The sequence below is a fragment of the Chaetura pelagica genome, unplaced genomic scaffold, assembly GCF_000747805.2.
Source record: "Chaetura pelagica isolate M959 unplaced genomic scaffold, ChaPel_1.0 scaffold141, whole genome shotgun sequence".
In the NCBI taxonomy this organism is placed as follows: Eukaryota; Metazoa; Chordata; class Aves; order Apodiformes; family Apodidae; genus Chaetura; species Chaetura pelagica.
In genome coordinates this window covers 1637595-1650984 of record NW_009952059.1, presented here as the reverse complement: position 1 = coordinate 1650984, position 13390 = coordinate 1637595, and the positions used below count along the sequence as shown (strand labels likewise).

At 48.4% G+C, this 13390-nt stretch overlaps 1 protein-coding gene across 1 annotated transcript in view; it reads left to right on the top strand.

Annotated features, from left to right (window-relative positions):
- Nucleotides 1-1795: 1795 nt before the first annotated feature.
- KLHDC2 (kelch domain containing 2) overlaps nt 1796-13390 on the top strand; it is a 13564-nt gene continuing 1969 nt past the window's right edge. The window contains exons 1-10 of the mRNA XM_010004119.1: nt 1796-1970; nt 3107-3186; nt 4143-4260; nt 5585-5700; nt 8799-8880; nt 8969-9052; nt 11069-11149; nt 11926-11984; nt 12317-12426; nt 12893-12965. Coding sequence (XP_010002421.1) covers nt 1815-1970; nt 3107-3186; nt 4143-4260; nt 5585-5700; nt 8799-8880; nt 8969-9052; nt 11069-11149; nt 11926-11984; nt 12317-12426; nt 12893-12965 — 959 coding nt within the window. The 5' untranslated portion in view covers nt 1796-1814. The remainder of the gene's footprint in view (nt 1971-3106; nt 3187-4142; nt 4261-5584; nt 5701-8798; nt 8881-8968; nt 9053-11068; nt 11150-11925; nt 11985-12316; nt 12427-12892; nt 12966-13390) is intronic.

The window sequence follows — 13390 nt, the reverse complement described above, 5'->3', positions numbered from 1 at the left end:
GGTTGTTCCGACAGCGGGGGGGTTTGTAGGGAGGGCAGCGGGGCTGGGCAGGCCCGGGGGTCGTGAGGGGTGCGGGCAGCCGGGATACAGCCAGGGATACAGCCAGGGATACAGCCAGGGATACAGCCGGGATACAGCCAGGGATACAGCTGGGATACAGCCGGGACACAGCCTGGGATACAGCCCGGGATACAGCCAGGGACAGAGCTGGGATACAGCCAGGGATACAGCCGGGATAGAGCCGGGATACAGCCAGGGATACAGCCGGGATAGAGCCGGGATACAGCCAGGGATACAGCCGGGATAGAGCCGGGATACAGCCAGGGATACAGCCGGGATAGAGCCGGGATACAGCCAGGGATACAGCCGGGATAGAGCCGGGATACAGCCAGGGATACAGCCGAGACACAGCCAGGGAGGGCTTGGGAACTGCGATGACTTGTGAGGAGCGTTGAGCAGTTGCTGAGGAGGGACAGAGGTTGCCCAGAGCGTCTTCGGTTGCTAAGAGAAAAAAAAAGGCATTAAAAACCCCGTGGTTACTGGGGTGAGATCACTGCAAGTCTGATTAACCTGAAGCAGGCAGGTTTCACGGAGGTGTGGGGAAGGCTTTTCTGACTTCAAACATAACTGAAGCTCAGAAATAAACTACCCAGGGCAATGTAGTGTCTCCGTCGTTGGAGTGATTCAAGTGAAAGGAAAACCTGCCAGGAGCGGGGTGGGTGTGGGGGGGTTTGTGTGAGCACAGGGTTTGACTGACACGTTAGGGTCCTTTCAGCTTCTCCCACTGCCTGCTTGCACACAGCCACTGCTCAGACTGCCCAGCTTCCTTGGTCTGTGTCTGAGAATCTTGGTTTGGGGACAATCTCAGCTCGTAGCTGTAGGAAAACTAAATGCAGAATGGGGGTTGGGAGTGGGTTGTAAGTGGAAGGAGAATTTGTCTTTTCAGGGGTCCCCCCTGCTCCCTTAGGAGGATGGTGCAGGGAGTGTCCTGGGTGAGCTCGCAAGGCTGAGTTCTGCCTGGCTTCATTCTTCCCACAGCTGAGGCTTTGAATTCCTGGTGACCCCAGTGTGGCCCTGGGGGCTCCTTGCCTAACAAAGCCCTGGCATGGATGCTGCTCTTGCCCTGAGGCTGCAGAGTGTTCCGGAGCTGTAGGCTGGCTGCTCCTAGCTGTTTCCTTTCCAGGATACTCTGGGCTTTGGCCTTCTGCCTGTTAGCATGATTTGGAGCAGAGAGCTTTTTATTTTTGTGGTGTTTGTTGTTTTTTTTTTAACATAGGCAACATGTCCTGCATTTAACAGCTATGGGAAGGTGTTGGGAGGGGAGACTTGGCTTAGGCAGCACAAAGGGACTTTGCCTGAAAAGCTGCAGGAGTTTTCATTTTTGTGGAAACCATCTTTTAGGCAAAGCTTTCAAATTTATCCCACCGTGGGTTGTTTTTTTGGTCATCAATTAATGTATTTATAGATAAGTGTGTTTTTAAAAAACGGATAGAGGCCTTATAGAATGTTTTGGGTTGGAAGGGACCTTAAAGACCATCTAGTCCACCTCCCCTGCATGGGCAGGGATGCCTCCCACTAGGCCAGGTTGCTCCAAGCCCCATCCAGCCTGCCCTTGGCTCAGACCACCACCTGAAACCATTATAAATTACACCCAACCAAGGAACCCCCGTCTGAAACTGACATGACTGGATAACTTCTCCCACTGAAACATGCTTGTGAAAGAAACAACATTGTGGGGTTTCTCTTTCTCCCCCTCTGATGGTTTCCAAAGCTCCATCCCCTGTGTCACCCCGTGCACGTAGCACTGTGTGGATATGGCTGATGACAACGAAGACCTGCAGGCAGATGAGGAGCTCCCAGCTCCAGCTGAGGACAACTTTGAGCAGCTGGAGAACGACAGCCCTGCCGAGCGCAGCGGGCACGTGGCAGTCACTGATGGGCGCTGCATGTACGTCTGGGGAGGCTACAAGGTAAGCTGCTCTCCTGGGTGAGCCAGCCTTCTTGCCACCCGTGGGGCTGGTCGTTATATCCCATCCTTTTGTAAAATTATCCCTCCCCCAGAACAGAAAAGCTCTGGTTCATAGAGTAGGATATGAAACTATGATGAGGGGAGACCTCATCACCCTCTGCAACCACCTGAGAGGGAGCTGTACAGAGGCAGGTGCTGGTCTCTTCTCACAAGTAAACTGGTGATAGAAGGAGAGGGAATGGCCTCAAGCTGCACCAGGGGAGGTTTAAAGAACTTTTTCACCGAAAGGGTCATCAGACCTTGGAACAGGCTGCCCAGGGTTGAGTCCCCATCCCTGGATGTTAAAAGTCCTCTGGATGTGGCGCTTGGGGACATGGCTCAGTGCTGGGCTTGGGAGAGCAGGGTTTAATGGTTGGACTCAGTGATCCTGAGGGTCTTCTCCAGCCTAAGTGGTGCTATGATTTGAAATGCTGAAATCAATCATGAGCCTCTAATGGCAGACAGCTTTCTGTGGGATGCAGGGTGGTGTTTGCCTTTGTCAGCTCATTTGTCAGCTGGAAGAGAAGGAAATACTCTCTAATTGGAAATGCCCATTTTGCAAAGTAGTGCTTTAATTTACAGCATTAACAACACAACTATACATTATATACCTGGTTGTTTATCTCACTGGAGTGTGTGTGTGTGTCCTGCAGGCAGAACCGTGTCACTTCATGGGTTGCACAGGAATGAAGATGACCTGTCAGTGAACTCAGTAAATAAATCAGCAGCTCGAGACAGAGCTTTGGTGTATTGTTCTGCTGGTGTCATGCAAGGGGTGGAGGAACTAAAAGGGAAATTTTCGCTCATTTATGCACCCTAGATAACCTGCATGGGCTATGGAAAGGAGGTTTAGCTTGCATTCACCCTGTGTCTGGCTTTGGTGAGAGGTTGTCTGGTCCCCAGCAGAAGCTGAAATAGGTTGGTACCTGCTCTCCTAGGGCTGCTGTGCAGGTGAGGGGCACAGGAGTGCAGCAGGCACTGCTCCTGCTATTTTCTGGGCAGAGATCAGGTCTTGGAGGGGCTGTGAACATTCCCAGGAGTCTGTAATTCGGTATGTTGAGCATCCTTCTGATGCTGCTTTTCTGACCTGTTTTGCAGAATGCACAAGTTAGGGGATTTTATGACTTCTATCTGCCTAGAGATGAAATATGGATCTACAACATGGAAACTGGAAGATGGTACAGTAAATAATTAACTTAATTGCTGTTTTTTTGTGGGGAAAGATAAATTCTGAAACTGTTACAGAAAACATGCTCAGGGGCTGTGAACAGAGAGATCTGGTTTGTTCCCTCCTATCAAGCTGTTGAATAAGCATGTAAAATATTTCCAAAATGTTGGGGTTTTTTTTCTGTGGAAGCAGCAAATACATCTTCACTGGTTGAAGTAGGAAGGGCAGCTTGGACAGGCAGCATGGACAGGAGTATGTGATCAACAGTGTGAAGTGTTTTGGGATGCCTGGTATAGGATATAGCACATGAAAATTGTGTTTGTACCACTTTTGATTACAAGGATACATTGGTGAGGGAACCCATGTTGAGTTCTTTATTTGTCATTTTAAGAACTCATTTTTAAATGATGCAGCCAAATAAACTAGTGTGTCATCCTGAATCACTGGCATCCTGGAAGTTGGATGTAACCTGCGTGCAAGAGAAGGGAGTCCAGTGCTCCAGTTCTGTAGCTAGCCAGGGCATTGTGCTGCAAATCCAAATCCCCTCAGGCAGAGCCTTGGACCCGGACTGGGAGTTCACTTTTGTGGTTATAATATTCACAAACATTTAAGAATCCAGCAGCAAAATAGAAGCCTTCAGTTTAGGAGAGTTGCATCCTCTTTGCCTGAGGATCTTTCTGGGATTTTGAAGGTGAAGGGCATACCAAACTCCTGAACTGGGCCAACAGGATTCCTCCCCCACAAAACATGTATTAATTAAATTGCCCATTCCCCACCCCCTCTGTCATGCCAGGTTAGTGTTGTAAATTGCTAAACCTGCAAAGGGTGTGAAGAACTCAGAACTGAAAGGTCCACAGGTGACCTGTCACAATTAAAAATGTACTGGTAGCGTTATAAAATACATCTCCAGATCAAATAATTGTTGTTCATTTTTATCAGATAATATGTTTTAAACTGTGCTTCTAGGAAGAAGAGTAAAACAGAGGGAGATGTTCCACCTTCCATGTCTGGGAGCTGTGCTGTGTGTGTAGACAGAGTGGTGTACCTCTTTGGAGGACACCATGCACGTGGCAACACCAACAAGGTTAGTAACTTCAAGGCAAACCCCTTCTCACAAATAAGTTTCTCCTCATTAGGTTCTGCTCCCATTTCTTTATAAAGTAGAGGTGGCCTTTTCAGTTAATTAAGTCCATCCAAAGCAAGAAAGGGGTAAGCTTAAATCACAGAAACATTTTCTTCTGAATGACTGGACAGGTTAGATCTTGTTTCAGAGCTTAAATAACAAGGGATGCTGATCGTGGATCCAGTCACTGTGTCCTACATGACTTCTGCAGCAGAATATTTGCATTTCCTGGCTGTATCTCAAGCTCCTGGAAGCAGATAACCAGCTCCCTCATCCTGTCAGCAGCTTCCCCACATGTGACTAGTTGAAATCACATTCTTTTTGAGCTTGCCTGAGAGGTTTTCACTGACAAAACATGGAGCTTACTGCTGGGATCTTTAATGCAGGCAGGTGATCAGCTGCCTGACTCCTACCTGTTCAGTGGATTAGTTTCTGCAACAGGTCAGATAACATGTTTGGGTGTGTTTGGATAACAAATCTCAGCTCTGCATCATTCCACATGGTGATTGCACTCTGGTAGCTTGACAGCACTGAAGAAACACCCTGACCTACTATTTATTTTGGCTGCAGTCGTTCTTGAGCAATTCACCCCAGAACATTGCTCCTTTTGAAAGATGGGGATTTCCTGGGTTCTGAAATAGTAGCAGGATGTGATTTGTAACTGTTCTGTAGCTGTTGGAAATGTTATTCTTCTCTGAAGTCTCTGATTATATTTTCTGGTGTTCTGGAAGTGTGGTTTAAATTAAACAGGGGGGCTTTATTTGCCTCTTCAGTATAAAGTGAAAGTAGCTTAATGCTGTGTTTGCAGTCAGTCTGAAACAAACTACATTTATAAAGTGTGACTTCCTTCCTTCCTGCTCTGGTATTCTTACATTTAGGTTAGTTTATAGATGTGTATCAGCTAATTCTGTCCATGTAAGATGGTGTAACACACCGAGAAGGGGTGATGCCATAAAAAAGACTTTATTTTTTCTTAGCCTTTATGGTAAGACAGTTACTACTGTGTAAGCACCTTCCTTTATCCCATTACTGCTGTTGGATGGAGCAACCCAATATCCATAGTCCTGTTATTTTGGTAAAATGTGTTTGGAGCTTGAGTCTGTAAAAAGATAAGGATCTTTAGATCGGTATTTTGTTCCAAACTTTGTCAGTGCTCTGTGCAGCTAGGAAAAGAGCTTTTAAAGTGTGGGTATACTAAGATATGTGAATTAAAAATGAATATTTTAATCAGGCTTCAGCTTTAAGCCAACTGTGTGGCTAAAAAAACACTTTTTATTTTCTACAGTTCTACATGTTAAATTCCAGATCCACGGACAAAGTGCTGCAGTGGGTCAGAGTAGAGTGTCAGGGGGTGCCCCCTTCGTCGAAGGACAAGCTTGGTGTTTGGGTGTACAAAAACAAGTAAGGCTCCAGCAACAGTCAGCACAGCCTGTCTGTGTGTGTGTTTGCTTTTTAATCACTCCTTTGTTGTGTCACTTCTGTGTCTTTGTTTGAACAAGAGTGCAGAAGGATTTCTTGCCTGCAGCACCTGTGTGCTTCAGGGAGAGGCTGGATTTCTGCCCCAGCCAGCCTCCAACTGCTCTGTCCTTTTCATGTTGAAAAGCCCAAAAAGTCCCTGCCAGTCTGGGTGTATGTGAGGACCAAAGTCTCTGTGAGTCACAGTCCAAGGTGTGGGCTCCTCAAGGGCAGGTCTGCCATGGGGTGTTCTCCATCTTTGAAGTCTTTGCATCGTGGTTACTTGAGCAGTGTCATTCCTCTTGCATCAGGAATAGTGTGGCCAGCAGGTCTAGGGAGGTGAATGTCCCCCTGTGCTTGGCACTGGTGAGGTCACACCGTGAGAACTGTGTCCAGGTGTGGGTGCCACAGTGTGAGAAGGACAGAGAGGGGCTGGAGTGGGTACAGGGAAGGGCAGCAGAGCTGGAAAAGGGCCTTGAGCATAAGGCTTAAGAGGAGCAACTGAGGGAGCTGGTGCTGTTTAGTCTGAAGAAAAGGAGGCTGAGGGGAGACCTGATGGCTCTGCAACTGCCTGAGAGGAGGTTGTAAGAAGGGCAAGTGCTGGTCTCTTCTCACAAGGATCAAACAACAGGATGACAGGAAACAGCCTTAAGTTGTGCCAGGAAAGGTTTAGATTGGATCCTCAGAACAATTTCTTCCCCAAAGGGCTGTCAGGCCCTGGCCCAGGCTGCCCAGGGCAGGGGGGAGTCCCCATCCCTGGAGGGGTTTCAAAGCCAAGTAGATGTGGTGCTGAGGGACATGGGGCAGTGGTGGCCTTGGCAGGGCTGGGGTGATGGTTGGACTTGATGATCCTAAAGATCTTTTCCTTCTGTAGATTCTATGATTCTGTTCTGTGATTCTATAAATTATTCTTCTCAGAAGCTTGTTCTAGGGTTTCCCAAACACAGTCTTTTGGTCACATCTTGTGGGACAGCTCATGTTTCTCTGAAAGCTGAAGAGCAGAAGCCATTTGAATATTAAAATTGCATCTGGTGTTTTCAGCGATGCACATGCTTGCTTTGGTGTGTTGTGCTGGTTGCACAGAACAGGAATCTGTTAGATGATCTGCTGATTATGTTCTCTCATTTCATGTGCTGGGATAGTGTCCCAGAGATGCCAGAAGGCTTTTTGCCATTGCAAACTGTGGAAAAGATGGGGAAGACAAGGAGAAGGTGTTGAAGCTGGATGAGCTGACATGCAAAACACTGCTGTTGCCTTGCACTCTCCTCCCCTATCAGTGCAGTGCTAGTCCCTAAGCAGGGAGCTGTGTGATGGGATCATTCCAGCCTCCTGGCACTGGAGGATAGGCCAAGGAAAGCCCCTGTTGTAGGAAGGTGTCTTCTGCTCCCACAAGCTGGCTGTGTCCCAGCTGCTCAGGAGGTTGCAGGTGGAATTGAATTGTCTCAGGGGAGGGCAGGAACTTCTGGCTCTCTTCTTAGGGCTTCTACCCAGGGCTGGTTTCTCACAGGGTTCCTGGCTTACAGAGGACAGGACTCCAAAATGCTGTGGTGCAGGTGACAACTCACATGGCCAGAATTGTCCCCTTGCAGGAGAAGCTGGAATGGGTGGTGCCCACAGAGCAGGACTCTCTCCACAGGCTCCTGGTGTGGGCAGTGCTGGTGGGCAACGTGATACCAGGAGCTAAGAAGGTCTGGGGTCAATCTGTGGTGACAGTCAAGGGCCTCTAGTTCTTCCTTGGGCACAACTGGCAGGGGTTGCATATTCTTACTGTCTTGTCACATCAGGGTAGAATAGTCACATGACCTACAAAACCTTACCAGGACAGCACAGACATCATCTGCTTCTGAGCACCTCTGCTTTTGGCTGGGTAGTCTCTGGCTCTGCTGAGGCAGAGGCAGCCAAGGATGGAGCTCCTGTTGGAGTCACATCTGATGGTTTTGGTGCATAACACTGCAGGTGCCTGTGCTGCTTTGTCCATTGCTGGAAAGAAAGCTCACTGGTTGTTGTAGAGTCTCCTTCCCTGGAGACTTTCAAGACCAGTCTGAGTGTGTTTCTAAGTGACCTGCCCTAGATTCTGTGGTGATCCTGCTCTGGCAGGGGGGTTGGGCTCGATGGTCTCCAGAGGTCCCTCCCGACCCTGAGCATTCTGTGATTCTGTGATTTGCTGTAGAGACTCATGAAGGAGTTACCTGAGGTGATGGCATTCAGTTTCTTGATGTGGAGAAAAAGCTAATTGCTACAGTACTTGATGTGATCAGTTCAGATATAAATCTGTGCAGGAGTGGAGCTGTGGATGTTAAATGGTGTCAGTTGTTTTCTGTTACTTCATCACTTGATTAGACTTTCTGATAAGACCACACCATTCATTTCTAGTGAGTGCTAAAGCCCAAATGTGTAACTTAAACGTTAAAAAAACCAACAGAGGAGTGACTGCTCAGAGCAGCTGTTCTTCAGGCTTTGAAACAAAATGTGTAAGTGCCAAGAGAAATGTCTCACCCCAGAAAAACTCCCTAAAAACTTCCCAGGCAGCTTCACTGCTGGAGGATCTGCGTGGTCTCCTCCTGCCCAGCACAGTGACTGTGCCCAAGTTGTGATGCTTTCCCTTCCCTTCTTCCAGGACTGTCTGAACATTTTGGGCTGAGGGAAAGTGGGCAGAGGGGCTTGGGAAGTGTGCAGGTGGGAAGGTGTGGGAATAAACCCCTGTAGCTGCTGTGTGGGAGCCCCAGTAGCCAAGGCTGAAGTCCAGTCACCAGGCAGCAGACCTGGTGGCTTCTCAGTTTGGAAATGGGAGCAAAGCTTGGAAGCCCAAGGCCTGGGAAGCAGCTGCAGAGGGATTAAGTGTGGGTGCTGGATTTGTTTAGGCAAGAAATGGGGCCCCACACCTGGCAAACTTGCATTGTAGGCAATACTGGAGGTAGTGAAGCCAAAGGAGCTTCCCTGGATTTTCTGTCCTCTTGTTTGAGCACAGCCTGTACAGAACTGTTAAGCTGCAGCAAGAGACGTGGTAGCATTTTTGACAGATCTTGGTGCATCTTTTGTTTCAGGCTGATATTTTTTGGAGGCTATGGGTATTTTCCTGAAGGGAAACAACGGGGGACTTTTGAATTTGATGAGACCTCTTTTTGGGTAAGCAAACCTGAAAGTAATTTCTATTTCAACTTTAATATTTAATTCGTGCTTATTAACACCTGTTGCTTATTTAATATTTCTAAAGAATTCAGGTCTTCCTAGAGGGTGGAATGACCACGTGCATGTTCTGGACACTGAGACTTTCACTTGGAGCCAGCCTATAACTACGGTAATTATTGCTTTCATATCAGTTATGTCAAGCTGCAGCTCTTAAGAAACATGTGCCATATTTCCTGGGGCATCCTGTGGAAATGAGCATGACTCTGCTAGGCCTGGGCTCCCTGTTGTGATTTTTGCCCTGTTAGAAGAGGATGCTGCTGAAATGACCTGTGTGGCCACAGGGGTTGGTGGTGGCCTGTCCCCACAGCAGTGGTTTTGGGCCACAGGTGTCCCAAGTGCCAGCCTGTATGCTTGGTTACCTTGCAGTGTGGCATTGTCTTAACCTGCTGTGTCTCCTAAGGGGTCCTGTCTTTAGACTGTATCTCCCTGGCCTTGTTTTAGAAGATGTGGTTAATGGTTTGCAAGCAAGAAGCATGAAAATTCACCCAAAATACCTTTCTGCTCCACCCTACAGCTAGTCACCAGACAGGAACTACCAAGTGTTTGGTTGTCAGGTGCTCTGTCATCCTGCTTTTTTCAGGATCTAAACCAGTCCCTATATGCTGGGAGTTAGAAAAGATGGAAGAGCTCCCTGGAAAGCTTGGTGCTAGCTTTCAGGGGGGTGAGGGGCCTGGCAGGGCCCTGGAACTGGGGCTGCACTTGCAGGCTGTGCAGAGCTGGTGGTGCCCCAGTGGTGTTTGCTGAGCTGGTGGTGTCCCAGTGGTGTTTGCTGAGCTGGTGGTGTCCCAGTGGTGTTTGCTGAGCTGGTTTCCCCATGGGATGCCTGGCAGGCCCCTTGCTCTGGCTGTGGTGGCTGAAGCTCTGCTGGGTTCTCCTCTTCTGCCTTCTCTCCTGAGACACTGATCCAACCAGGGAAGAGGACCTGGCCAGGGGCAAAAGCTTAGGACTGTGTGACCAGGGCTCCCTTCCCTTCTTCAGCTTCCTGAGCCAGCTCTCTTACTTCCCTGTGCCTTGCTGTCTTGCCAGCAAAGTGGGACTGTTCAGCTCCAGGTGCCATCAGCTTGTGTTTGCTGTCTGACCTACAACGTGCTTGTAGGGAAAGGACTCTTAAGAGAGGGGTTTGAAACACCTTTGGTAGAACAAGCCTCAGAACATCCCCTCAGAATAAAAATTACCAGTTCAGTGGTGTTCTTGAGGCCCCTGAAGCTGAATCTAAGCCACTCATTTACCTAGACCCTCTCTCGCTCTCAAAAAATGGGAAACATGCCTTTTATTTTGATCTGTCTTTCTCTCTTACTATTTTTTTCCTCTGGACTTGCTTCCTTTCATGCTTCAGTGGCATCATGCTCATGGGGAGCTCAGGAAAATGGAATGTGTGGTTTCCTGTCATCCCCACTGTCATGTGAGGGTTTGGTGCCTCCACTTGGGTGCTGGATTGTGGTCAGAACAAAACCAAACACTCTGTAATTGGGAATAGACACCATCTGAAGTGTCAGGAACAGGCAAAGGGAGTGACAGTGACACAGAATTGGAGGAAATGAAATCTGGGATGTCTCACTCCTGATTCAGATGAGCAAAGAATTGCTGTGTCCTGCTGCATACAGATCTCAGCAGTAACTCGAGGGAAGTACTGTTTGATGAGGATGTGTTATTTCATTGTCTCGTGGACAGCCTGAGATCTGTGACTGTCTGAACCCCCATCAAAAAGCAAAATTTGTATCTTTACACTTGGTAGTGGTAGGGAAACAATTCAATGAGTTAATTTCAATGAGTTCTCTAATCTTCCAGCCATCAAAAAAAAAGCAAGTTTTTGCACATAGAATGGCTTCCTGGGTGTGTTTTCACTCTCTGTGCCTTGTTGGCCTTAAAACCTGGCTTTAGTTGAGCCTTTCATCTCCTCGAGTGCCTGATTTGTGGAATGGTGAGACCCTGAGCAGGACACCTGGGTGAGCTCTGGGAGGCAGGAGAGGAGCCCAGCCCCTGTCACCTGCTGCTTTGTGTGGGACAGGCACCTTCAGCCCAGCTCCTCTTCCCTTTGTCTCCTGCGGGTCCCTGCTGGCACGGGACGTCTCTTGTCAACACGTGGGATGAACTCAGCTCCTCACTGGACATTTTCTTTTCCCAGGGTAAAACTCCGTCGCCACGAGCGGCTCACGCCTGCGCCACCGTGGGGAACAGGGGCTACGTCTTTGGAGGCAGATACAGGGTAAGCCCCTGCCCACTGGGACATGGGGCACTGAAACCACAGCAGAGTCTCCAGGATAGGTGAGGGGTGGACCAGCTGCAGAGCAGTTCTGAGGAGAAGGATCTGGGAATCCTGGTAGATAGGAAATGATCCATGAGCCAGCCATGTGCCCTTGTGGCCAAGAGGGCCAATGGAATCCTGGGGTGCATAAGGAAGAGTGAGGCCAGTAGGTCAGGGGAGGTCATTCTCAATCTCTACTGTGCCCTGGTGAGGCCACAGCTGGAGAACTGGGACCAGTTCTGGGCTCCCCAGCTCAGGAGAGTCAAGGAACTGCTGGAGAGAGTCCAGAGGAGGGTGACAAAGATGACTGGGGGATTGGAGCATCTCCCTGATGAGGAAAGGCTGAGAGAGCTGGGACTGTTCAGCCTGGAGAAGAGAAGGGTGAGGGGAGACCTTATCAATGCCTGCAAGTATCTCAGGGTCGGTGCAGGGAGGATGGAGCCAGACTCTGCTCAGTAGTTCCCAAGGACAGGATGAGGGGCAATGGGCACAGGCTGGAACATGGGAAGTTCCATTGGAATATGAGGAGAAGCTTCTTTAATGTGAGGGTGACAGAGCCCTGGGACAGGCTGCCCAGGGAGGTTGTGGAGTCCCCTTCTCTGGAGATACTCAAGACCGACCTGGATGCAGCCCTGTGGAATGTGCTCCAGGGGATCCTGCTTTAAAGGGGAGTTGGTCTGGGTGATCTCTGGAGGTCCCTTCCATGATTCCATGAACCATGGTCTGCTTTGTTGCAGGAGTCGAGGATGAACGACCTTTACTACCTGAATTTGGATACATGGGAGTGGAATGAGATGTAGGTACCAAAACAGGGGTTCTTTTGTTTGCACAGCAACACAAAAATGCCATTTTTATTCCCCTGCTGAAACTTGGTAAAGCCCAGCAAGTAAGAGTCAGGTAGAACTGACCCTCCCAAGGATCTTCCTACTGTTCCTGTCAGGATTTTTTAAGTATTGATATGAGTAAAATTCTTTCCCTGTCTAATGAAATAAAACCTGCCACTGGGTCATGAGGTCTGCCCAGTGTGAAGCTGCATCCTTCAAATACCTGAGCAATAACCAGAGCAGAAAAGCAGCAATGGTTTGTTGTAGTGCATGTCTAATTCCTGGTGTTTTTCCTGACATGCAGAATCACACAAGGCGTTTGCCCTGTCGGCAGATCTTGGCATTCCCTGACACCCATTTCCTCAGATCACCTCTTTCTCTTTGGAGGATTCACCACTGACAAGCAGCCATTAAGTAAGTCATTCCAAAAGGAATTTGGGTTGTCATTGTGTCTTAAGAGTTGTGCACAGAAGCTTGAATTATTGCCTCGTCACCTGGAATTCTTTCTGAATTCCTTCTGTGCACTTATAATCAGTCTCCTTATGGTCAGCAGCTAAATTAATTCCATGGAGTAGGAGTCACTGAGTGCATTGAGACACTATTATCTGTAGAAATCAGTCTGCTCTAAAAATGTATCTAATGCAAACTGCAATTAGTGAGAGCTTTGCAGTTCTCCATCTTTTTTCTCTTCTGACTTCACTCCTATAAACCATTATTAAACACCCCTTTTCAAATAGCCCAAAGTTTCATATTTCTTTTCCTAAAAGGCTTGATTTATTTAAGAAGAAAACCAGGCTCTTACACCAGAGCACATGGATTGCAGCAAACATGAAAGAACCAACAGAACTGGTTGCATTTGGGGTTTTGCTTGCTTTTTCAGGTGACGCTTGGATTTATTGTATCAGCAAGAATGAGTGGATACAGTTTGAGCACAACTATTCTGAAAAACCAAGGTAAGGTCCTACACACCTCCCTGGAAACTTACTAAAAGAGTGAGGAAGCTTTTCATGTTGGCTGTGAGAAGGGACACGTGTTCCTCTTCACAGCACTCATGTCTCTTAACAATATAATTCACCTACTGGCTTCCACCCCAGAACTGTTGGCTTATTGAATGTACATGCAAAATACAGGAGGAACAACAGCACTGTGGGGCTGGTGCTGGGATGTTGGTGTGGAGCTCCATATTTGTGGAGCAGCAGGAAAGGGGGATGTAGGGGCTGATTTTAGGGCTGCAGAGGTGTCTGAGCTGTGAGGGCAGCACAGCAGCTCCCTGGGACCTGCCTGTTCCTGCTCTGCACAGTGAACACAGGAAGGTGTCACTGCCTGAGCATCCTGGCTGGTGCTGAGCACACCCAAGGGATTTTTTGTCTTCCTGCTG